The 24041-nt window shown below is 37.2% G+C and overlaps 1 protein-coding gene, 2 long non-coding RNA genes and 1 other non-coding gene across 4 annotated transcripts in view; all 4 read left to right on the forward strand.

Annotated features, from left to right (window-relative positions):
* Positions 1-15945, forward strand: part of LOC125778200 (uncharacterized) — a 38418-nt gene extending 22473 nt beyond the window's left edge. Inside the window, exon 3 of the long non-coding RNA XR_007422571.1 lies at positions 15792-15945. This is a non-coding gene — a long non-coding RNA (uncharacterized LOC125778200). The remainder of the gene's footprint in view (positions 1-15791) is intronic.
* Positions 3165-3994, forward strand: LOC125778201 (uncharacterized). The gene is made up of 2 exons (XR_007422572.1): positions 3165-3434; positions 3763-3994. It is a non-coding gene; the product is annotated as an uncharacterized LOC125778201 (long non-coding RNA).
* Positions 15946-17847: 1902 nt separating the features above from the next.
* LOC109579850 (uncharacterized) lies at positions 17848-18690 on the forward strand. The gene is made up of 2 exons (XR_007422573.1): positions 17848-17985; positions 18314-18690. It is a non-coding gene; the product is annotated as an uncharacterized LOC109579850 (transcript).
* Positions 18691-23024: 4334 nt separating this feature from the next.
* Positions 23025-24004, forward strand: LOC105229674 (uncharacterized). The gene is made up of 2 exons (XM_011210103.3): positions 23025-23183; positions 23482-24004. The coding sequence occupies exons 1-2, from the start codon at positions 23132-23134 to the stop codon at positions 23928-23930; spliced, it is 501 nt and encodes a 166-aa protein (XP_011208405.2). The 5' UTR covers positions 23025-23131; the 3' UTR covers positions 23931-24004.
* The last annotated feature ends 37 nt before the right edge of the window (positions 24005-24041 follow it).

Genomic DNA, 24041 nt, shown 5'->3' on the forward strand with positions numbered 1-24041 from the left:
CAAACTCCGACTTAAGTAAAGATCAGCGACATCAAATTACAATTCCGCGTGGTGCTCTGGCTTATTTACTAGTCGCTGATGCTCATACACGTTGCTTACATGGTGGAATACAACAAATGCTTCAGTTCCTTAGACAACGTTTCTGGCTTATAAGCGCACGGGCGCAAGTAAAGTCTTTCATCTGGGCCTGCACTACATGTCGTAGGCATCTTAAAATTAGACAACGTCAACAAATGGCTTCGCTTCCGAAAGAACGTGTACTAGTGGCTCCACCATTCTCTCGTAGTGGCTTGGATTACTGCGGGCCATTCAATGTACGTGTGGGGAAGCATCGCGCTACCCTGACTACAAAAACCTACGCTGCCATATTTATTTGTATGGCGTCACGAGCGGTTCATATTGAGCTGGCAGAGGACTTGAGTACACAGGCATTTATAGATGTTTACGATCGTTTTATTAGTCGACGGGGTATCTGTGCCTACTTATACAGTGATAATGGTACACAATTTGTAGGGGCTAATCGTCAAATGCAGGAAGACTTAAAGGCTTGGGTAACAGCACATGCTCAACAACATCTGGCAGCTGAAGCTACATGTCGGAACACCTTCCGCACCTCATCACGGCGGTCTATGGAAAGCAGCAGTTCGTTCAGCTAAAAAGCATCTGCTGAGGATCATGGGCAGCCAGACGTTGCGTTACTCTGAATTGTCTACTCTCCTGACTCGCATCGAGGCGTGTCTAAATTCTAGACCACTGATAGCTCTCTAAGATGATCCAGAAGGAGGGGTAGCTCTAACTCCGGTTGACTTTCTGATCGGACGATCACTCAATTGTCGTCCAGATCCTCCATTGCCTGAAGCTCCGAAAATCGTCTTCGATATTGGCAACGCCTCCAGAAAATGTTGGAGCATTTTTGGCGCCGCTAGCAATCCGAATTTCTAAATACTTTTCAGACACGGAACAAATGGACTAGATCGGAACCCAATGTTCAGCGTGGAGATGTAGTTCTTATACGTGGTGAAAATTTGCCACCATCGGTTTGGCGTATGGGACGGGTGATTGACGTTCACCCGGGCAGTGATGGCCTGGTTCGTACCGTGACCATAGAGTACAATACCAACAAGACATCATCAAATGGATTTCCTAGTAAGCAGCGCTGTCAGCGACCGGTGCAGAAGTTATGCCGCCTAACTGGTCCTACAGAAGAATTACTGAACCGCGAGGGTTCAGCCGGGCAGGATGTTCAAGATTTAAGTTCAGTAAAATGCAGTCCTGCGCATAATTAGTAAGGACGCAAACCGATACCAGTCAGCTGATTGCTGAATGCTGAATGATCAATATGATTGTGTCCTCCTTTTATTCCTTGTATTCGTAGACTAGCAGTTTCACTCTAGCTTAGCGAATGTAAATGTAAATCTACAATATGTAAACTATAGACATTCATATATATATGTATGCACATATGTATCATATGGCGTGATGCTACAATCCGTTAACCAAATGTATATTTAAGGAGGTATTCAATAAAGAAGCGGCTTTTTTTGTGATAGACGGTTATAAAATACAGACGTGCTTTTTTTACAATTCTTGTACAGTTACCTTGTACTGATGTAGACGAGCCATTCGCAAAATGTGAGGTTTCTCACCGAAAATGGTCCTCTGGCTTTACGACACCATTGTCAAGCCCATTATGTTCTATGAAGTCTTTATGTGGTGGAGGGTTCTAGCAAAGAACAGCAAAGAAACTCGAGAGCGTTCAACGAGCGATGCTCATCAGCACGTGTGGTGCACTAATGTCGACTTCAACCATGGCATTTAAAGCCATCTTTCACATATTGCCCGTTGACATCGCCTGAAGGTGTCTCGGTGTGAAAGTTGCTATAAGTCTACGAAATCCTTACATACTTTGACTTCATATCGAATCACTTGGATCATGGAGTCACCTAACCGAACGCTGAAGGCTTCTTCTCTACCCGTATACCGGCGAGGGAGTTGTGGGAGGGAAGAAGTCGTTGGGAAGAGGGGGCAATGGTCTTCTTTACCTGAGGGTCAAAGCTTAATTTACTGTCAGGAGCTCTCTATCATCAGCAGTTTCAGACATTCTGACTATTGCAGAGTTTTCCATGCCCAGGTTGCAAACATTAAGGTAACAGTAGGTTTACTGCTCTGGAGTGCAGCCTCCTTCAGAGAAGTGACCATCCACTCAGATAGCAGACTGTCGATACTATCCTTGAACTCATTAATAGTGCGTTTAGGGCTGGTCAAGGAGTGCCTATCCTCGCTATCAATAGCATCCGGTGTCTTTGTGATGAGGTTGGTGTGGGTGCCAGGCCACAGAGGAATCGCAGGAAATAGAAAAGCAGATGAGTTAGCAAGAAGAGGCACCCTAGAACCTAGAATCGCTATCGGTAGAGTGGATGTAGGTCGGTACTCCCGTTTCCTGTTGTGTTCTAGTACTATATAGCTGGGCTATTGATATTTTTACACTCAGTAAGCCTATCTCCAGTTGTGAGGCTTTGAACAGAACATATTGGCAGTGAGGCCTGGAAATCCTACCATGGACATCTACAGAATCTGTATGAAAGAAGATGAGTTGGAAACAACTCTCTTACTCCATGATTGTTCCGTGTTTGGGAGGCCAAGATACTTAAGAGCGCATACCTTTAGGCAAATGAATAATCGTTTTCAGCTATTATAACTCTTTCATATAACCATATAAATTTCGAAATTTGGGAAAATTTCCTCTATGAATTTGTATTTTGTTTTAGTTATATGCCGAAAATATTCTCGTGCGTCAGTTGCCACCGCTTTCTGTGCGATGTTAAAACATTTCGGCAGTTTTGCCTTCAGTGATCCAGAAGACATAGCCGGAACTCACATTAGCCGTCTTAATAAATTTGTCATAGGCTCAAAATATTTTGTCGTTGTGTAAGAGTCTGATGAGCTATTATATTGGAGTTTTAAGTACCACAACGGATCGGCATTCTAAGCTGTCCAAGTGCGATCCCTGTTAGTAACGACTTTTTAAGCCAAGCTGGATGTGACTTTAAGATGCTTCTTCACTCTTTCAAATGGAAATGCGGTAATAAATATTTCTATTTAGATACGGTTCTTTTGTATCATTTTATGACTAAACAGTGAAAATTCCTCTTTCAAATCAAACACTATGCGACGACACGTTTCTTGAGTTAACAATAAACGCGAAACATTTATGACTTGGTTTTGTTAATTTATGAGCTTTAAAAATTGGACGACTAAATATTTAAAGACTTTCGCCATCTACTTTCCTTCAACAATCAGTTTACTTGAGATCAGCGCAATAAGCGTACTGAAAAAAGTGCTTAACAGCTTATCTAACTGCGTGCAGTGGTTTCTGCTAAATTTAAAAAATAAGATGTCACTGGGGCCTAAAAGTTTTTGTCTGACGATTGGCGGTGAGTACAAATATTTATCGTTATGATACCATTACCTTAAGAAGAACCCCGACACGTAGATAAATATTACTTAAAACAACTGCTGGTTAGTACTCAATAAAAGAGGGATAGATAGATTGTCGAAACAGCATTGGATACTTAGAGTCCCAGATTCAATAAGTAGAGTTTGTGGTGTTGATGTCGAGTTTTGGTGGGGTCTTAGTTAAGTTACGGAACAAAAGCTGCTTCTAAGTGATCGAAAAATAAATCAGAGATTAAGGATTAGTAGCTCAATAGCTACTCATTATTAATATAATTCTCACAAACAAATTATGTTTCTTCGTTTCAGTTCTATTTTTTGCCGTCTTTACGAGTATTTTGACAGTTAGAGCAAATTCAATTGGAGTTCAAACAGAAAAGCCAACGGATCGATTGATTGTGGAAGATTGGGGAGGTTATAATACAAATATGAATACAAATATGAATACAAATATGAATACAAATACAAATATAAATACAAATATAAATACAAATATAAATGGTAAAAAATAAATAAAAGCAAAAAAATATTAAGTAAGTAAGTAAGGGAAAGTAAATTCATTATGAAGTGGCAAAGCAAACTGAGTATACGATTAAATCAAGTAAAAACTGTCAAAAATTCTTACTCCGATATAAGTACTTGGCTAAATGAGTAGCGACGTCGCATCACATCTGCATCAATTCATCACACCGGATCGACTATTCACCTCATCACGCGAGCGAACACCACCATTAACACACATACACGCACATGCACCCAAACGCAGTCTAATTAGAACAAAAGGAATAGAGAAAGCAGCTCGCGCACCTTTCGTTGATACGACGTCGAACAGCCAACATCTACGCTTTCCGCAGCATCGCGGTTTCGATCGCTTACCGAGTGCTATTTATCTTAATATATAATAAACCTAATAACCTACTGGTTCCAATATATAATTGCTCAGTTTACATTTTACATCACTATCACATTCACTACATATTATAAACAAAGTCACTTTTTCTGAATATGCCCCTTAATGTTAAAAAAAAAAACGAAAAAGAAAGTATATAAAAATAATAAAAAAAAAAAAAATAATAGATAAAAAAAAAAGAAAATAAAGTAAAAAAATAAAATGAGAGGAAAAAAAATAGAAAAAAAATAGAAAAATAAAACAAAAAAATACAAAAAAATACACAAATAATACAAGTAGCAAAAAAAAAAAAAATATAAAAAAAACGAGCAAAAAAAAAAGAAACATGTGTAACATAAAAAAATAGTAGAGCCATAGAAAAACCCCAAAGAATAAAAATAAAAAAAAGTGTAAACAAAAACCAAAAGATAGTAAAATTAGTACACCCCCCCATGATAAAAAAAAAAAAAAAAAAAAACAAACGAAACGAACAAAAAAAAAAAGAAAATAAAAAAATAAAAAAAAAACTAAAGTAAAGTAAATATATGAAAATTAGAAAAATAAAAAAAAAATTTAAAAAAAAATAAAAGAAAAAAAAAAAAAATGGAAGATAATTAATAAAAAAAAATAAAGAAAATAAACAAAAAATCAAATTTCTAGTTAGTGGGTTTTTATCTTATGTTTTTGTTAATTATTTGATTTTTTTTTTTTAAGTTATTTTTTTTGTATTCTTGTAATTTTTTTCATTTTTTTTCTTTTAGCTTTTTTTCTTTGCCGTGTTGATATTTACTATCTTTTTTAGGTTTTTCTTTTATTTTGTCTGTCTTTCTTGTCTTTTTTTTTGTGTTTGTCTTTTCTCTTTTATTTTTTTTTATTTCTTTTTCTTTGGTATTTGTCGTCCTTTGTAGTTTTTTTTTTTTTCTTTTGTTTTTTTTTTTTCTTTTTTTTTTTGTTTTTTCTTTTTTCTTTTTTGTGATTTTTTACTTCTTTTTTCTTCTCTTTTTATTTTTTTTTGTTTTATCTTGGTTTTTTTTTTTTTCTTTTTTTTCTTTTTTTTTTTATCTAATTTTTCCTTTTTTCGTTTTTTTTTTTTTTTTTCTTTTTTTTTTTTTTTCTTATTTCTTTTTTTTTCTCTTTTTCTTTTTATTTTTTCGTTTTTTTTTTTCTTTTTTTTTCTTATCTTTTTTTCTTTTGTTTTTTTATTTTTTTTTTTTGTTCATTTTTTTTCTTTGTTCTTTTTTTATGTTTCTTTTTTTGTTTTTTTTTTTTTTTCTTTCTTTTCTTTCTTTTTGCTTCCTTTTCTTTTTTCTCTTTTTTCGTTTTTTTCTTTATTTTTTTCTTTTTTTTATTTTTTTCTTATTCTCTTTTATATTTGTTTTTTTTTTTTTTTTTTTGTTTTTTTGTCTTTTCTTCTTTTTTGTGTTGGGTTTTTTCTTGTTTTTTTTTTTCCTTTTTTTTTTTTTTCTTTGTTGTGTTTATTATTTCTTTTTCTTTTTTTTCTTTTTTTTCTTTATTTATTTTCTTGTTTTTTTTTTTAATTTTATTTTTTTTTTTTTTTTTTTTTTTTTATTCTTTTTTTCTTGTTATCCATTTTCTTATTTGTTTTTCTTTTTTTCTTTCTTTTTTTTTTTCTTTTTTTAACACATTAAAAAGATATATAAAAACCAAATAGTATAAAAAAAATAGTCACCAAAAGTAAAAACACAAAATCAAATAACCAATTAAAAAATAAAAAATAAAAAAAAAAAAAACAAAAATAGAATAGTAAACATAAACACAAAATAAAACAAAATAACAATAAAAAAAAAAAGCATAATTAGAAAATAAAAAATAACCAAAGAAAAAAATGCCCAGAAAGACAAAAAATCCAAAAAAAAAAAACTAAAAAGAAAAAAACACATTAAAAAGAATAAAACTCAAAACACTAAATAGATGATAAAAAAATTGTATAAAAATTAAGAAATTTTTTTTTTTTTTCTTTCTTTTTTTTTTTTTTCTTGAAAACTAAGCAACTGATTTGATGCGGTTTTTTTAATAGAAGATTGTTTGAAGAGGAAGAGTTTATGTCATTATAATGTTAAGAATTATATTAAGGGGGCGTGGCACTCGGGACAAAATCGTGAGTAAAAAACATACATTTTTGTTTACACAGCCATACATCATAAAATAATCCCACCGATTAAAATGAAATTACTGAAGTTAACTTTAGGAATATTTACTTTCGTTCTGCATAAAAAAAATAGTTGATTCATTTCTATTTACCAAATGTTTAAACAAGAGCATACGTTTTCAAAAAAAACTGTTGTGTGTTGTTCGCTGTCAACCGAAGAAATATTAGAAGTATGTGGGAATCTCATCCCACCTCATCTGTGTTGAATTAAGATCGTATGGTAGAAAGAATCGGACGTACAATGTATTGTAAGTCATATGTACGAATCTCTCGAGCAGTAAATTTCGGACGTATGTAAGTATGTGGGTATTTCAATTCATGTCGTTATTTACCGTACTGAATTCATGTAATTCGGGGGTGTGTGGAATCTGATGTAGTTTGTCGAATCGGAATTGAAAACGATCAAAAAAAAAGCAGTAGGGTCATGAATTCAGATATTATTGGTTTGATGTTCGAAACAGAATTTGTATCGGTTTATGGGTGCTCATCGAAATCAATTTATCGTTTTGCTATCGAAAAAAAACAGAAGATAATAGCTAGCAGATTTGAATATTCAGTTATATTTCGTGGGTGTAGACGGTTGAGAAAAATGTAAGTTAAGGAATTTATTTATAATATTCTAACGAAGTAAATTAACTAATTGTAGGGGAAACATAAGCATTTACTGAACGCCCAAATGCGAGATATTGAATTTAGGGAAAAAAATCAGATATCTTAAGAGGGTTTACTGAAACACAATAAAACCGACAATAGCTCGTTATGGCAGGAATCGCTTAAATGCTTCAGGTCCTCACCACAAAGATGGTAAATGGGTGGAAAAAGGTAAGTAAATTTCCCTGCAACAATTAAACTGCCAATTATAAAAACACAATTATTTGTATAGTTATAACTGAGTGGAAGAGCGAAATCAAAAGAAAATTAGCTAAAACAAAATTGAGAGTCGAGCCACAGGACGGGCCCATTTTTTAAATATCAGCTCATCAACCGAAGCAACTATTTGCGTATTTGTGCATTTCTCAAACTATAGAAGGCATACCAGGTGTGTCTTGGCACCAACCGTCAATTTGGGGGGAACAAAAAAAAAAAAAAAAAAATACAATTTTAATATTACAATTGTCAGGGGGAATGTAGATTTGTCTTCCTCATCGTCAGAGCAAACAAAATATAAAACTCAAGTGATAAGAATCAATAGACACAAGATGCCGACGATATTACCCTCCACGTCACAAGGCACCCGAAATAAATGCTAGCGTAACTAGAAGGCAAAATTTCGAGAGTACAGGCAGATCGCTAAAAAGATTTTAGATGAGGAAGATAAAAAATGGAAGATATATGGAAAAAATTGATCAGATAATAGAAACTGCAATCTAAAAAATGCTAGCAGCTTGAGGCGTATATACCAAGCAATAAATAATAATAATAATTTTTGGTCACGATGTCAATAAAATTAAGACTTAAAAAAACTAATATGAGGGTTTCGTCATTTCACGTGCGGAACAGGTATTCCTAGAGATGCTGCTAAAAGGGTTGGCAATGGAGAATTCAAAACAAAGTGAGGGAAGGAGTACCTAGAAAACCTATGTGTTTTGATAGACACATCCAAGAGTTAGTCAACAATGTCTATCCTGACATGATAACAAAAGGGATAAGACAAATTATCTTGGTTTAAATAAAGAGCTATTCTGTCACAACTAACGAACAAGTAGGGTAAAGTAAATAACTTGATTCTTTCAAAGGGTGATGCGCCGACGAAAATATATACCGGTCGATACTGTTCTCGATTGGAAGAAGCTGTTTCATTTTCCTACAGAATTTCTAAAATCTTGAACCCATCTGGACTCCCTCTTCACAAAATGCGTTGAAAGTAGGGTTGTACTGTTATTTTATTAAGAAACCTGAATCCACCAAACTTGCAATGGGGCACGCTGGCTTGTGTAAAATCACTGGAAAACTTTCAAATTAGAGTGCACAATACTCACAGGAGGTGGTAGCGGAGAAGAGGCGCAGTAATAGGAATAAATCAAAACACGGGATCGATTTTAATCATTGTTTCAGGAGGGACATAGACCTTTTTTATTTCCGTGCAGAAGCGGGCGGGTTGCTAGTTTAGATATATATTTAAACATCCAATTACTTCAATTCAATAATTGAGAAGTGAGTTTCGCAGAAAATAAAGTTGATAACGACTTTGAAATTGTGCATTTTCTTTTTAACTAAAAGTGTGAGTGGCCCTATAAGGTGAGTTTAGTCTACAGTACTCGTATTGCCTATGAATACTAATTCAATTTCGTTGCAAAGTGGCCAGCTGTTCACCGCGTGATCAGCCGAAAATGAAGTTTTTTTCAAATATACAAGTATATAGATATGTATATAGATTCAGTGAATGTTGTCGCAATTTCTGAAGATCCTCAGTTTCTGGAGATGAGGCGTGCTTGCGATAATTAAAAGTCTACATTTTAGCATTCACATCACGCGCAAATCCATCCATCTCTTTATGCCAATTTGTTCAGAAAAACTAAAATCTTCAAAGCTCTTGAGTTTATTGAGTGAGTTCTTTCTTTCTTTTTTTTTCGGTGCTAATAAATTTTCCCGGTCTTAAGAACACTGAAAGGTCCAATCAGTTTTTTGATGGTGGCTTCAGTCGGCTTTCATCTGTCCATAATTTACAAAGAAGCTGATGCATGCACCGGGTCAGTTCTTCGCCGCTGTATTTGAATAGCTCGGCTGGTAATCCATCGGCCTCTGCCGCGATCGGGTCCTCAGGTGGGTAATTGCTATTCGCACTATCATAGTTGGCAATGGAACATCTATTCCATCGTCATGGATTAGGGTATCCGGATTCGCCCAGTTCTTTATACAGTATTACTATCGAAAAGTTAAATCGATGGTATTTTGGGTAATTTCTTTTCGAATAATTTACTTTTCCAAATATATACATAAATATCTGTTTTTATAATATTCAAAATGCATATTAAACTTAAAAAATTCAGCATTTTTTGCTTCAATAAAACATTGAAATTTACTGAAAACAATTTACATTACAAATACATATGTATTTACTATGACAGAAAAAAAATCTTGAATATCTTTGGCTTTTGTTGTCTTTGCAATATATTTTCTGACCATTTTTTGTACGACAATCAAAAAGTCTGACAACTGATTGCATCGTTTCATTTTGAACCAGTGATCAAGTTGTTTACTCTTGAATTTCTTACGCATATGTCCACTTTGGGTTCCTGGCTGACTTCTTCTCCATCTGAAGTGTCTGACAAAATTTCTATTTCACAGCAGTTTCTTGTTTACTAAAAAGACGCGATAAAACAAGAGAATAAGGTTTTGGAATCATCGTAAAAAACGCTGCTTGTTCGTTTGGAATTTTTTATCACACTCTACTGAATAAGTAAATTAGAAATTAAAAATTTACTTTTTAAATAAAAAATTACTTTCGAGGGCATGTGTATTCTTAAAAGGTGATTTACTTTTCCGCGATTATTTACTTTCTGAGAATTTACTTTCGAGAGTATACTGTATGAGAGTTTTACTGCCATTCAGAAGGCGGAGAAGTGTGCATCAATAGCTTTAGTATGGTATGGACATCCAACTACTAGATCAACCACTTTGGGTCCTACAGAGATGCTCCGGTCTTGAAAGCTTCGGTAGTCGCCTCATTTTTCGTGAATTTTCGAGCATTCCCTGTCGGAATGATTTACAGCAATGTTAGAAGTCCTAGTCCTTGCAGCAGAAAATATGGGCCAAACTCGCTTCGGCATTTATCGTATAAATTCAATTGAAAACAAAAACCGCATCAAGTCTGCATTTTAACGAAGTCATTGATACTTTTTTTAAAGGAAAAAGCTAATCGGATAGCATTTTTAAAGTGGTGTCTATTTCATATCTAGTGAGAACAATCTAATCAGCTACATAGCGTGGGGCCCATTTTTTAATTTGGCAGCCCCTGTTACCTAGCTACGCCAATGGCTAGGGAGATGGGTTGTATGTTTTTGCGTATATCACGTTCCAGTACCGTTTCAAATTATGTCGCATAAGAACTTTTCTTCTTGCTTAAAATAGAGAGCAGATCGGTTTGCGAATTGGTATTGTTAAAATGGTACGGAGCACACAGCTAGAAACCATCGAAATTACACGACAAATATTCTCGTGAGTTCGTAAGACCAACAACTTGTCAAAATTTAGAGATCCGAACAATTCTAAATTTTGGGCGAAACACGATGCTAAGAAGAAAGCATCAATATTTTGCTCCCTGATATAGTTGTGAGTAAAATTATTTACTGTTATGAATTATACCTGAAAGACTGTAAGACCTTAATTGTGTTCTGCTTTCCTCGAAGAAAAATAGAGAGAAAAAAATTTGCAAGAACTTTGCCTGTTAGGAACTCTCTACACGAATGTTTATTCCCAGAAAGTCATTAGCACTCATGTAGACATATTTCTCGTCTTATGGGTCACTAGCACAAAAACAGGCGTTAAAGGGACTTACACTACACGTCTAATGATACATTTTCTGAATTCTTTGGTTCATTTTACTCTTTGGCAGCATAATTCAAACATTAGTGGACGCCTCTGAAGACAGTATGCAAGAAAGAGGAGATCAGTTATCATAATCAGGATGGCAACGTTGTGATACTCGTAACATCCTGTGAAAAAAAATGACGTCGAAATAGCAACGACTGTAAATAAGTATGTAACGCTGGCAGATAGGTCTCAGAAAATGGCGGTTCATCGCAAAGGGATAGCGGCATTGGTGCAACAAACTGATGTATTCAGAATCGAAGAAGGCACTCGCATGACATGGTATAGTTTGTTTCAAGCTTGAAGGTGGTTGCAAAATTACAAAACTTTCTCGAGAAGCTCAGAGATAAACACTTTACCAGGACGTGATGTTGTAGGGAAATCTTAGTAGCAAAGCACAAGAATTAAATAAAAAGCAAAAGGTTATGTGTCGTTATCTAAAAAAAATATAGTACTATATATCAATATTGATTTGTATTGATATGTATAATTATTAGGCGCAACTGAGTAACGGTAAATGCGGGGCTTTACGCTCCATATCTCCGACCGGTTAGGAAGCTTCATGTAAGCCCGAATATCGAAGAGAAAGAAAAAACGGCATTGTAATGATGCTCGTACTTAACAGAGCAATTGAGGTTTCTCACAGAAAATGGTCCCTCTGGCTTTTCGGACAACATGTCAAGCCATTAGGTTCTATGAAGTCTTTATGTGGGGGGGTTCTAGCAAAGAACAGCAAAAAACTCGAGAGCGTTCCACGAGCGATGCTTCATCAGCACGTGTGGTGCACTAGGTCCACTCAACCATGACTTAACGCCATCTTTCACATATTGCCCTAGACATCGTCTGAAGGTGTATCGTGTTGAAAGTGATATAAGACTACGAAATCCTTACTCACTTTGACTTCATATCGAAGTACTTGGATCATGGAGTCGCCTAACCGATCGCTGGAGGCTCTTTCTCTACCCGTATACCGGCAAGGGAGTTGTGGGAGGGAAGAAGCCGTTGTAGGAGAAGGATCTTCTTTACGGAAAGGTCAAAGTTTTCAAAGCAGACTTTCTGACTATTGCAGTGTTTTTCCGACCCAGGTGCGACATTAGCTAACAGAGATTTACTGATCAGGAGGCCAGGCTCTCAGAGAAGTGACCACCATCAGATAGCAGACTGGTTCGACACTATCCTTGAAGTCATTAACTGTGCGTTGAGGGTGGTCAAGGGGTGCCTATCTCGGATCAATAGCATCAGGGGACTTGTGATACGGTTGGTTGTGGGTGCAGGGCACAGGGACGCTGGAAATTTCCCCCCAAAGCGATGAGTGTAGCAAGAAGAGGCACCCTAGAACCTAGAAACCGCTATCGGAGGATGAGGGGTCGGTAATCCGTATTCCTGTTGTGTTTAGTACTATACAGAAGGGCTGCGCAGAAAGCTTTTGACCTATGATTAATCGGAGAAATCTAGTGATATTGTTGAACCCCGAAGCCCATACCAGTTGTGAGGCTTTAACAAACATTGCCATATTGGCAGAGGAGACTTGGAAATTCGACTAGTGACATCTACAGATCTATATGAAAGAAAGATGAAGTGGAAACAAACTCTCTTACTCCGGGATGTTCCGTATTTGGAGGTTCAAGAACTTGAGAGCAATACCTTTAGGCAAATGAAAAATCGTTTTTCAGCTATTACTATAAACTCTTCATAATAACGTATAAATTTCGAATTGGGAAATTCTCTATGAATTTTGTATTTGTTTCAGTTAATATGTCGAAAATATTCTCGGGCGTCGGTTGTCACTACTTCTGAGGATGTTAAATATTTCGGCAGTTGCCTTCAGTGATCCAGAAGCATAGCCGGTATTCACATGAGCCATCTTAAATAAAATTTGTATAGGCTCAAAATGTTTTGTCGTTGTGTAAGAGTATTATGAGCTATTATATTGGAGTTTTAAGTACCACAATTGAAAACCAACGTCTAGTGCCTAGCTGTCCAAGTGCGCTTCCTGTTAGTATCGACTTTTAAGCGAAGATAGAGTGGCCTTAAGATGTTCTTTACTCTTTCAAATGGAAAGCCCGGTAAATAAATATCTCTATTTAGATACGGATTTCTTTGTATTCATTTTATGACCTAAACAGTGAAATTCCTCTCCTTCAAATCAAAACCCACTAGCAGACGACACGTTTTCTTGAGTTACAATAAACGCGGAAACATTTATGAATTGGTATGTTAATTTATGAGCTTTAAAATGACGATAAATATTAAAGACGTTCTGGTCACCTTTTCCTTCAACAATCAGTTTATTGAGATCAGCGCAATAAGGTACGAAAAAGTGCTTAACAGCTTATCTAACGCGTGCAGGGTTTCTGCTAAATTAAAAAATAAGATGTCCCTGGGGCCCAAAAGGTTGTCGGACGATGGCGGTGAGTAAAATATTTATTCGTTATGATTACCAGTACCTAAGAAGAACCTCGACGTGTGATAAATATACTTAAAACAACTGCTGGTCTTAGTTACTCACTAAAAGAGGGACTAGATAGATTGTCGAAACGCATTGGATAATAGAGTCCAGATTTAATAAGAAGAGTTGTGGTGATGATGTCGAGTTTGGTGGGGTTCTTAGTAAGTGACGGAACAAAAGCGCTGGCCTGAGTGATCGAAAAATAAATCACAGATAAGGATTAGCAGTCATAGCTTCTCATTACTAATATAATTCTAACAAATAAATTATGTTCTTCGTTTCAGTTCTATTTTTTGCCGCCTTACGAGTATGGTGACAGTTAGAGCAAATTCAATGGAGTCAAACAGAAAAGACAACGGAATCGCATTAATTTGGAGATTGGGATTGCTTATACAAATATGAATACCAAATGCAAACGCAAAGCAAATGCAAATACAAAATACAAATATGAATACAAATACAAATAAAAATATAAATAGTAATTGTGCATAACGAGCGATAATCGTCAAGTATATAAGTAGCGTTGTCACGAACAACATAGGATATTCTCAGATTTCGATTCTAGGATTATAGCGATTGTTATTTCTTACCATCTGTTGAATAAAAAATAAATCGTCCCCCCAAGAAAAATCGAATTGATAATCTAACAAGAAAAACGTTAACTTCGGTTGCACGAAGCTAAATACCCATCACAGGTGCATTTCTGGTTAGTAACTTTGGAAGATCCGTTCGGGCTTTCATCTGCTCAATATTCTCAAAGAAGATGATGCATGCACCTTGTCAGTCGACGCTGTATTTGAATAGCTCGGCTGGTAATCCATCGGCCTCTGCCGTATCGTTGTCCTTCAGGTGGGTAATTGCTATTAGCAACCCATCATAGTTGGGCAATGGACCATCTATGCCATCGTCATGGATTGGGGTATCGGATTCGCAATTTCTTTATATTAAGTTTACTGCCATTCGAGCAGGTGAGAGAAGGGTTCATTCTATAGCTTCAGTATAGGTCTGGACATCAGCTACTAGATCCACACTTTCGGTCATACAGAAGTATGCCCTGTCTTGAAAACCTTCCGTTAGTCGCCTCATTTTTTCGTAGAAGTTCGAGCATTCCTGCAGAATTATTTCCAGCAATGTTATTGTCTTTAGAATTCTGTCCCTTCTGCAGCAGCAATTAATATGCCAAACTCGCTCGGACATTTATCGCTAAAAGCAAGAAGACAAAAAACCGCATCAAGTCTGCATTTAAACGAAGTCATTGATACTTGTTTTTAAAGGAAAAGCTTAAATCGATTAGCAGTTTTAAAGTATTTGTATATTTTATATTTCTATTTGAAAAAACCTAATCAGTTTACATAGCAGTGGGGCCCCATTTTTAATTTGGCCCAGGGCCCTTGGTTACCTAGCTACGCCACTGGTAGGGAGATAGGTATGTACGTAGGAAACGCGTGGAATGCTGTTTTTTTGTTGTTATATCATGTTCTCATGTCCCGTTGTAAAATTATGTTCGCTATACGAACTTTTCTTGCTTAAAATAGACGCAGATCGGTTATGAATTGGTATTGTTAAAATTGTACGGAGCTACACAGCTTTAGAACCATCTGAAATATATACGACATAATATTCTACCCGTTGAGTTCGTAAGACCAACAACTTGTCAAAATTAGAGATCCGACAATTCTACAATTTTTGCGAAACAAGATGCTAAGAAGAAGATCAATATTTTTGTCCCTGACTATAGTTGGTGTGTAAAATTATTTACTGTTGTGAACTATTACCTGAAAAGGCGACTGATAGGACAGATGAGTGCTTAAAGATAAAACACTTAATTTGTGTTCCGGTTTCCCCGAAGTAAAATAGAGTGAAAAAATTTGCAAGAACTTTCATGTTTAGAACTCTCTACAACAAAGTTGATTTCCCAGCAAGTCATTAGTACTCATGTAGACCTATTTCTCGTCTTAGGGGTCACTAGGCACAAAACAGGCGTTAAAGGACATTGCCACTACACTTCTAATAGATACTTTTTCTGAATTCTTTGGTTCCAGTTCTACTCTTTGCCAGCATAATTCCAAACATTAGTGGAAAGCCTCTTGAAGACAGTATGCAAGAAAGAGGAGATCAAGTTTATCATAATCAGGATGGCAACGTAGTGATTGTAACATCCTGTGAAAACTGCTCCGAAACTAGGCAGAAACTTGTAAATAAGTATGTAAACGTGTCAGATAGGTCTTCAGAAAATGGCGGTTCATCGCAAAGGGATAGCGGCATGGCTGCAACAACTGATGTATCAGAATCAGAAGAAGGCACTGCATGAACATGTGTATAGTTTTGTTTCAAGCTTGAAGGTTGTTGCAAAATTACAAATTTCTGAGAGCTCAGAGATAACACTTTGCTATGAACGTGATTTTTGTAGAAATCTAGTACCACAGCACAAGAATTAAATAAAAATATTAAATTATATGTGTTATCTAAAAAAATTATTATTACTATATATGAATATTGATTTGTATTGATATGTATAATTAATTTGGCGCATACTGAGTAACGGTAAATGGCGGCCTTTACGCCCCATCATCTCCTGGCAGGATAGGAAGCTTTCATGGAAGCCGAATATCGAAGAGAAAGCAAAAAAGGTATCGGTTGCCTTGTACTGCTGTAGACGAGCCATTCGCAAAATGTGAGGTTTCTCACCGAAAATGGTCCTCTGGCTATGGCATAGTCAGGCCCATTATGTTCTGCGGAGACTTTATGTAGTGAAGGGCTTTAGAAACGACTTTAGGGCTTTAGAAAAGACTTACAAAGAAACTCGAGAGCGTTCAACGGGCGATGCTCATCAGCACGTGTGGTGCACTAAGGTCCACTCCAACCATGGCACTTAACGCCATCTTTCACATATTGCCCGTAGACATCGTCTGAAGGTGTAACGGTGTGAAAGTTGCTATAAGACTACGAAATCCTTACTCACTTCGACTTCATATCGAATCACTTGGATCATGGTGTCGCCTAACCGAACGCTGAAGGCTCCTTCTCTACCCGTATACCGGCGAGGGAGTTGTGGGAGGGAAGAAGTCGTTGGGAAGAGGGGGCAATGGTCTTCTTTACCTGAGGGTCAAAGCTTAATTTACTGTCAGGAGCTCTCTATCATTGCAGACTGTCTGAGAATTGCAGTGTTTTCCAGGCCCAGGTTGCAAACATTAAGGTAACAGTAGATTTACTGCTCTGGAGTGCAGCCTCCTTCAGAGAAGTGACCATCCACTCAGATAGCAGACTGTCGATACTATCCTCGAACTCATTAAGAGTGCGTTTAGGGCTGGTCAAGGAGTGCCTATCCTCGCTATCAATAGCATCCGGTGTCTTTGGGATGAGGTTGCTGTGGGTGCCAGGCCACAGGGGAATCGCAGGAAATTGAAAAGCTGATGAGTTAGCAAGAAGAGGCACCCTAGAATCAGTATCGGTAGAATGGAAGTAGGTCGGTACTCCCGTATCCTATACAGCTGGGCTTCGCAGAAGCTTTTGACCTATGATTAATAGGAGTAATCTAGTGATATTGTTGAACTCCCGAAGCACATCTCCAGTTGTGAGGCTTTTAACAGCACATATTGGCAGTGAGGCCTGGAAATCCTACCATGGACATCTACAGAATCTGTATGAAAGAAGATGAGTTGGAAACAACTCTCTTACCCCATGATTGTTCCGTGTTTGGGAGGCCAAGACACTTGAGAGCGCATACCTTTAGGCAAATGAAAAATCGTTTTCAGCTATTACTATATAACTCTTTCATATAAATTGGGAAAATCTCCTCTATGAATTTGTATTTTGTTTTAGTTATATGTCGAAAATATTCTCGGGCGTCGGTTGTCACTGCTTTCTGAGCGATGTTAAAACATTTCGGCAGTTTTGCCTTCAGTGATCCAGAAGACATAGCCGGAACTCACATTAGCCGTCTTAATAAATTTGTCATAGGCTCAAAATGTTTTGTCGTTGTGTAAGAGTCTTATGAGCTATTATGTTGGAGTTTTAAGTACCACAATGAACCAACGTCCTAATGCCTAGCTACCCAAGTGCGATCCCTGTTAGTATCGACTTTTTAAGCCAAGCTGGATGTGACTTTAAGATGTTTCTTTACTCTTTCAAATGGAAATGCGGTAATAAATATCTCTATTTAGATACGGTTTCTTTTGTATCATTTTATGACTAAACAGTGAAAATTCCTCTCTCAAATCAAACACTATGCGATTACACGTTTCTTGAGTTAACAATAAACGCGAAACATTTATGAATTGGTATTGTTAATTTATGAGCTTTAAAAATTGGACGACTAAATATTTAAAGACTTTCTGCGTCTACTTTCCTTCAACAATCAGTTTACTTGAGATCAGCGCAATAAGCGTACTGAAAAAGTGCTTAACAGCTTATCTAACTGCGTGCAGTGGTTTCTGCTAAATTTAAAAAATAAGATGTCACTGGGGCCCAAAAGTGTTTGTCTGACGATTGGCGGTGAGTACAAATATTTAGCGTTATGATACCATTACCTTAAGAAGAACATCGACGTGTTGATAAATATTACTTAAAACAACTGCTGGTTCGTACCCAATAAAAGAGAGATAGATAGATTGTCGAAACAGCATTGGATATTTAGAGTCCCAGATTTAATAAGAAGAGTTTGTGGTGTTGATGTCGAGTTTTGGTGGGGTCTTAGTTAAGTTACGGAACAAAATCTGCTGCTGAGTGATCGAAAAATAAATCAGAGATTAAGGATTAGCAGCTCAATAGCTTCTCATTACTAATATAATTCTAACAAATAAATTATGTTTCTTCGTTTCAGTTCTATTTTTTGCCGCCTTTACGAGTATGTTGACAGTTAGAGCAAATCCAATAGGAGTTCAAACAGAAAAGCCATCGGATCCATTGATTCTGGAAGATTGGAATGGAAATACAAATGCAAATACTAATTCTGTGTATAGTGCAGATAATCGTCAAATAGTCATAAATAACGTTATTACGACAAAAAAGGATTCTTCTTCAGATTACAGTGATTATAGCGGTTGTTTTTTGCTATTCTGTTGAATATAAATAAATTTAGCAAAAAAATATTAAGTAAGTAAGTAAGGGAAAGTAAATTCATTATGAAGTGGCAAAGCAAACTGTGTATACGATTAAATCAAGTAAAAACTGTCAAAAATTCTTACTTCGATATAAGTATTGCCTCACTGAATACCTAATCAAACTTCGTTGCAAAGCTGGTCCATCTGTTCACGCGTGATCAGCCGAAATTTAAGTTTTTTTCGTGCCCAAAAAATAAGGTGACATTGAATTTATTTTGAAAATTCTTTATTTATTCTTCCAAATCAATTTCATCCCCTTCAAAGTAATCCTCTCCCGATGCAATGCACTTATGCCAACGGATTTTCCAATCTTCGAAACACTGGTTGTAGTCACTTTCCGGGATGGCCTTCAGTTCCGTCTTCGCTGCGGCTTGAATCTCCTCTATCGTATAAAAACGGTGTCCCCGGAGCGGTCTTTTGAGCTTGGTGAACAGCCAGAAGTCGCACGGCGCCAGATCAGGTGAATACGGTGGTTGCGGAACGATATGGGTTGAGTTTTTGGCGAAATGATCACGAATTACGAGGGCAGTATGGGATGGTGCATTATAGTGGTGTAAAAACCAAGAATTGTCTTTCCACAATTCCGGCCTTTTTAGGCGGATAGCGTTACGAAAACGACGCATAATGTTCAAATAATATTCCTTGTTGTCTGTTTGACCGGTTGGAAGGAATTCATAATGCACAACACCACGATAATCGAAGAAAACAATCAACATGACCTTGATTTTTGAGCGACTTTGGCGCGATTCTTTTTGTCTCGGCTATTTTTTGGCACGATATTCGCTCGATTGATTAGTTGTTTCGGGGTCATAAGCATAGATCCAAGTCTCAGCGCCAGTTATAATGCATTTCATAACACCCTGGTAGTCGGAAAGCATCGTTCCACACACTTCACCGCGACGCCTTTTTTCCAAAAAATCCAATGTTTTCGGTACTAGTCGAGATTTGACGCGCTTGAGGCCCAAAACATCCTTCAAAATGGTATTGGCTGAGCCTTTCGATATGTCAACGTCATCAGCAGGGTCTCTAATTGTTAATCGATGGTTTTTCAACACCAAATCTTTGATTTGTTGAACGTGAGCTTCGTCGGTTGAGGTTGATGGTCGCCCTGGAAGCTCTTCGTCTTCGACACGTTCACGGCCGGCTTGGAACTCACTATACCACTTGTAAACCTTTTTTTAGACATAGCCTCATCACCAAAGACTTTCTGCACCATCTTCAATGTATCCGCAGCAGAAAATTGATCCCGTAAACAAAATTTAATGCAAATTCTTTGCTCAACAAATTTCGACATCGCAAAAAACGAAAAACTCTCTTTTAGCAGCTCACAAAACGACACATATCTCAAACACTAATGAATATTTTTGACATGAAATTTGACATAAATGTGACTGACAGTACTACCAACCTAAAAAAAGAAATAATTCTCCAAATCCTTTGACGCGCGCAGTTTAAATTCAAATGTTCAGTGAAGGTTGTCGGAATTTCTGAAGATCTTCAGTTTCTGGATGATGAGGCGTGCATGTCGATAATTTAAAAGTCTTTAATTTAAGCATTCACATCACGCGCAAATCCATGCATAATCTTTATGCGATTTGTTCAAAAAACTAAAATCTTCAAAGCTCTTGAGTTTATTTGTAAGTGAGTTCTTCTTCTTCTGGTCGCTAATAAATTTTCCCGGTCTAAAGAATCACTGATAAGGTCCAATTAGTTTTTTGATGGTGAGCTTTAGTCGGGCACGCTTTCATCTGTCCATATTCTACAAAGAAGCTGATGCATGCACCTTGTCAGTTCTTCGCCGCTGTATTTGAATAGCTCGGCTGGTAATCCATCGGCCTCTGCCGTATCGTTGTCCTTCAGGTGGGTAATTGCTATTCGCAACTCATAATAGTTGGGCAATGGAACATCTATTCCATCGTCATGGATTGGGGTATCGGATTCGCCATTTTCTTATAGTAGACTTTTACTGCCGTTCAGCAGGCTGGAGAAGTGTTCATTCTATAGCTTCAGATGCTCTGAACATCAGCTACTAGATCACCACTTTGGGTCCTACAGGAGTATGCTCCGGTCTTGAAACCTTCCGTTAGTCGCCTCATTTTGTCGTAAAATTTTCGGTTATCCCTGTCGGCCAACTTATCGAGTTCTTCATACTTATGTATTTCGGCCTCTTCCTTATTTGTCTGCATATGCGTGTCGCTTCTCTCTTCAACTCTCGGTATCTATACTACCCTACCCCTCTCGTGTTGTGGTCGATCGCAATATTCTGAGTTAGGCTGTCTGCTTTCTCTCCACTGCGGCCTGGTAGTCCTCATCGTACATGCTGTTCTTTCGACTTTTATGAAAACCAATGGTTTCGCTTGCATGAGCTTGTTCCACAGTTCTCTTAACTCGATGCTGATGAGTGCTCTCAAATATCAGGTGTGCAAGTCGAGTAGAAAACCGTTTCGCTGTCGGTTGTGATAGAAGCTTTTCGACGTCGTAGCTTCCCGGCGGTTGTGCTTTGCTGTGCAGGGACGGGTGCGTATCTTCGCTATAACAAGATAGTGGTTCGAGTTGTTGCTATGACCTCGAAGCACACGCACATCTAAAACACTGGAGACATGTCATTTCTCACAACATGATCGATGTGTTTTTTTTTGTGCTGGAATCTTGTACTACAGACAACCCTATTTCGGGCCCCTACGAAGTCGATCCATCCCATTTGAAGATTTTTCATCATGAAGACTGAATTTCCCGTCTGTTGTACCAAAGGTTACTTCTTTGCACACATCATCGTGAGGTCAGTTGTTATAAAGGAACTTTAGTCGTCCTTCTTTTCCGTCGAGGCGTGATCGCAAATCAGAGTTATGTTGAAAGATATTGCTCTGATGCGGATTGTGGCTAGACGCTCATCGATCGGAGCGAGTGCTAGGATTCGACAACTGAGTCTTTCTCCCACCACGAATCCCACACCGCGTTTGCACTCCTTTATATGGCATTTCTAGGGCGGCCGTGATGAGCCACGCCAATTTTTTAAAACTTTCAAACAAAAGATGTCACTCTATGTTGTGTTTGGATATTTACTAACTAATAGACTTGTTTATATCTCGCTGTGGATTGGCAAAGTTTCGATTCCGCACAACCGCAATTCCAACATCGCTCGGTTGACAACGAACACGTGCACCAAAATTTTGTCAAGATATTCTAATCTTTACTCAATCTGTCGCTTTGCCTTTATGCCGCTATGTCTCAGTTTGGCGTCCCCGCAAAACTATTATGGCCTAGCAGTATCAAAAGCTCTTCGAATCAGGAAAGACCTCTCCGAGCCGTTCCAAACCATATGAGATTTCAGACAAGGTGACTTCCTTACGTGCGACTTCTTCAATCCACTGCTGGAGAACCTTCAATAAAAGTGTGCGGCTGCTAGCGTAAGCCGCTGATATTTATATTATTGGCCTCAACGGCCGCGAAGAGTTTTCTCCAGAATGGATAAGAAAGTGAAGCTAGTAGGTCTGATAGTGAAGGAGTTCAAGACGAAAGAACTCTTGTCATAAAACAAACAGTCGTCGCAGGCGCAACTTGGTCCCCGCATCACTGTTGACACTGCAAACTTGTGGATAATATCGTTTATCTTGGAACCAGCATTAATACCAAAAACAACGTTAGCATCGAAATCCAATGCAAAACAACCAACCTCCAAGAGTTGATACTTCGAACTGAGTAGGCAATTGTGAAGTAAAGTCCTCTTACGACGAACAAAGACCAAACTCTATAAGTCACTCAGCATCCCGGTCCAGCTGTATGGTGCAGAGATGTGAACGAAGACAACATTTGATGAGTCGGCGCTACGACTTTTTAAGAAAAATGTTCTGCGGAAAATTTATGGTCCTTTGCGCATTGGGTACGGCGAATACCGCAGTCTAAGGAAAAAATGAGCTGTACGAGATATACGATCATATTAACAAAGTTCAGCGAATTAAAAGACAGCAGCTTCGCTAGTTCGGTTATGTCGTCCGAATGGGTGAAGAAACTCCACCGCTGAGAGTATTCGACGGGGAAGCAGAGGAAGAGGAAGACCTGCATTCGATTGGTAAGACCAGTTGTAGAACGACCTGGCTACACTTGTAATCACCTTTTGTTGTCAAGCAGCGAAAACGAAGAACGACTAGCGCGCTGTTGCAAACTCCGCTATAACCGCTTAAGCGGTGTCTACGTCAGTAAAGAAGAGATATCTTAGTTTAAGAAAAACTTAGAACTCATTATACGATGAACGTGTCAATGAATTAAATCGATTTGGGAATTTTATTAATTTATCTTATTGGTTATAATCACGTCTAAGGCGTATTTTTTCTCATTGAAAAATAATCGTTATGCGACTACACGTTTCTTGACAACAATAGGCGCAGATCATTTGTGATTTGGTGAAAACAAACTTAAATACGAGTGAAATACTCTTTAACACTTAGGTGTTCTTATAACTTTCTTAACAAATTAGTCGCCCTGATAACCTGAAACGGTCAACTTGTGAACGCTAGACATCCGTGATTTCTACTAACGAAATGGCAAAGAAGATGTTACCGGGACCAATATGTTTGCTTTTGACTATTGGCGGTGAGTAGAATAATTTACTTTTTCTGAATAGAATCAGAAAAGGCAACTAATAAGACGGTTGGTTGCATAAAGAGGAATAAATCATATTGTATTCTGGTTAGTGTGCAGTAATATACAGATAACAAGTTTTACAAGAACTGTAATCTGGCTTAAACACCCAACAAGTTATCAGCGGTCATGTAGTACTAAACCTCTTTCAAGGTGACACTAGGCATAAGGAATGTTTTATACTAGAATATTACCACCAAAAAGCCACTAAACTTATTACAAATTTGTTTTCTAAATACTTTGATTTCAGTTCTACTGCTTGCCAACAATATGCCAAGAGTTAGTGGACAAGAGCTTGAACAACCACCGAATACCGCGTCAGATCCTATCTCAATAGTAATAAATCAACCACAAACATCATTAGTTATAGGATCGGACTTAGCTAAAGAACTAATCGCAAGCTTACTTGGTGGCAAACCAGCTGCTGATGGAAATAAAAATGAACTTGATAAGGTTGTGATAAATAATGCGATGGAAAAAGATAAGGAGAAAAGTAGTGAAAATAAGAATGGCAGCTCTGAGATTGTAACAACTAAGCCTGAAGTAAGTACAGAAACAGCAAAAGAAACAGATAATTCTGAAAGTACGACAAAGAAATATGTTCGCCCTAAACATGTGCAGAATTATTTGGAATATCTTGATAATATAAACAATTACGTACCATCGTACTATGGCAATGGGCGGTTCGTGGTAGGTTAAATAAAACTTGACTGAGCATCATACATTGTGACGAACATGTTCATTCAATTTGTTTTTTTTTTTTTTTGTTTTTTGTTTTGAAGAGTGGTGCTGTTAATAGCCGGAGTATCT

The sequence above is a fragment of the Bactrocera dorsalis genome, chromosome 4 (genome assembly GCF_023373825.1).
Source record: "Bactrocera dorsalis isolate Fly_Bdor chromosome 4, ASM2337382v1, whole genome shotgun sequence".
Taxonomy (NCBI): domain Eukaryota; kingdom Metazoa; phylum Arthropoda; class Insecta; order Diptera; family Tephritidae; genus Bactrocera; species Bactrocera dorsalis.

What these genes read in the sequence shown, in the direction of transcription:
- LOC105229674 (XM_011210103.3), top strand. Translation starts at nt 23,132, where the DNA reads ATGGCAAAGAAGATGTTACCGGGACCAATATGTTTGCTTTTGACTATT. An exon ending in TTTGCTTTTGACTATTGGCG is followed by an intron (nt 23,184 to 23,481) that starts GTGAGTAGAATA and finishes CTTTGATTTCAG; the next exon opens with TTCTACTGCTTGCCAACAAT.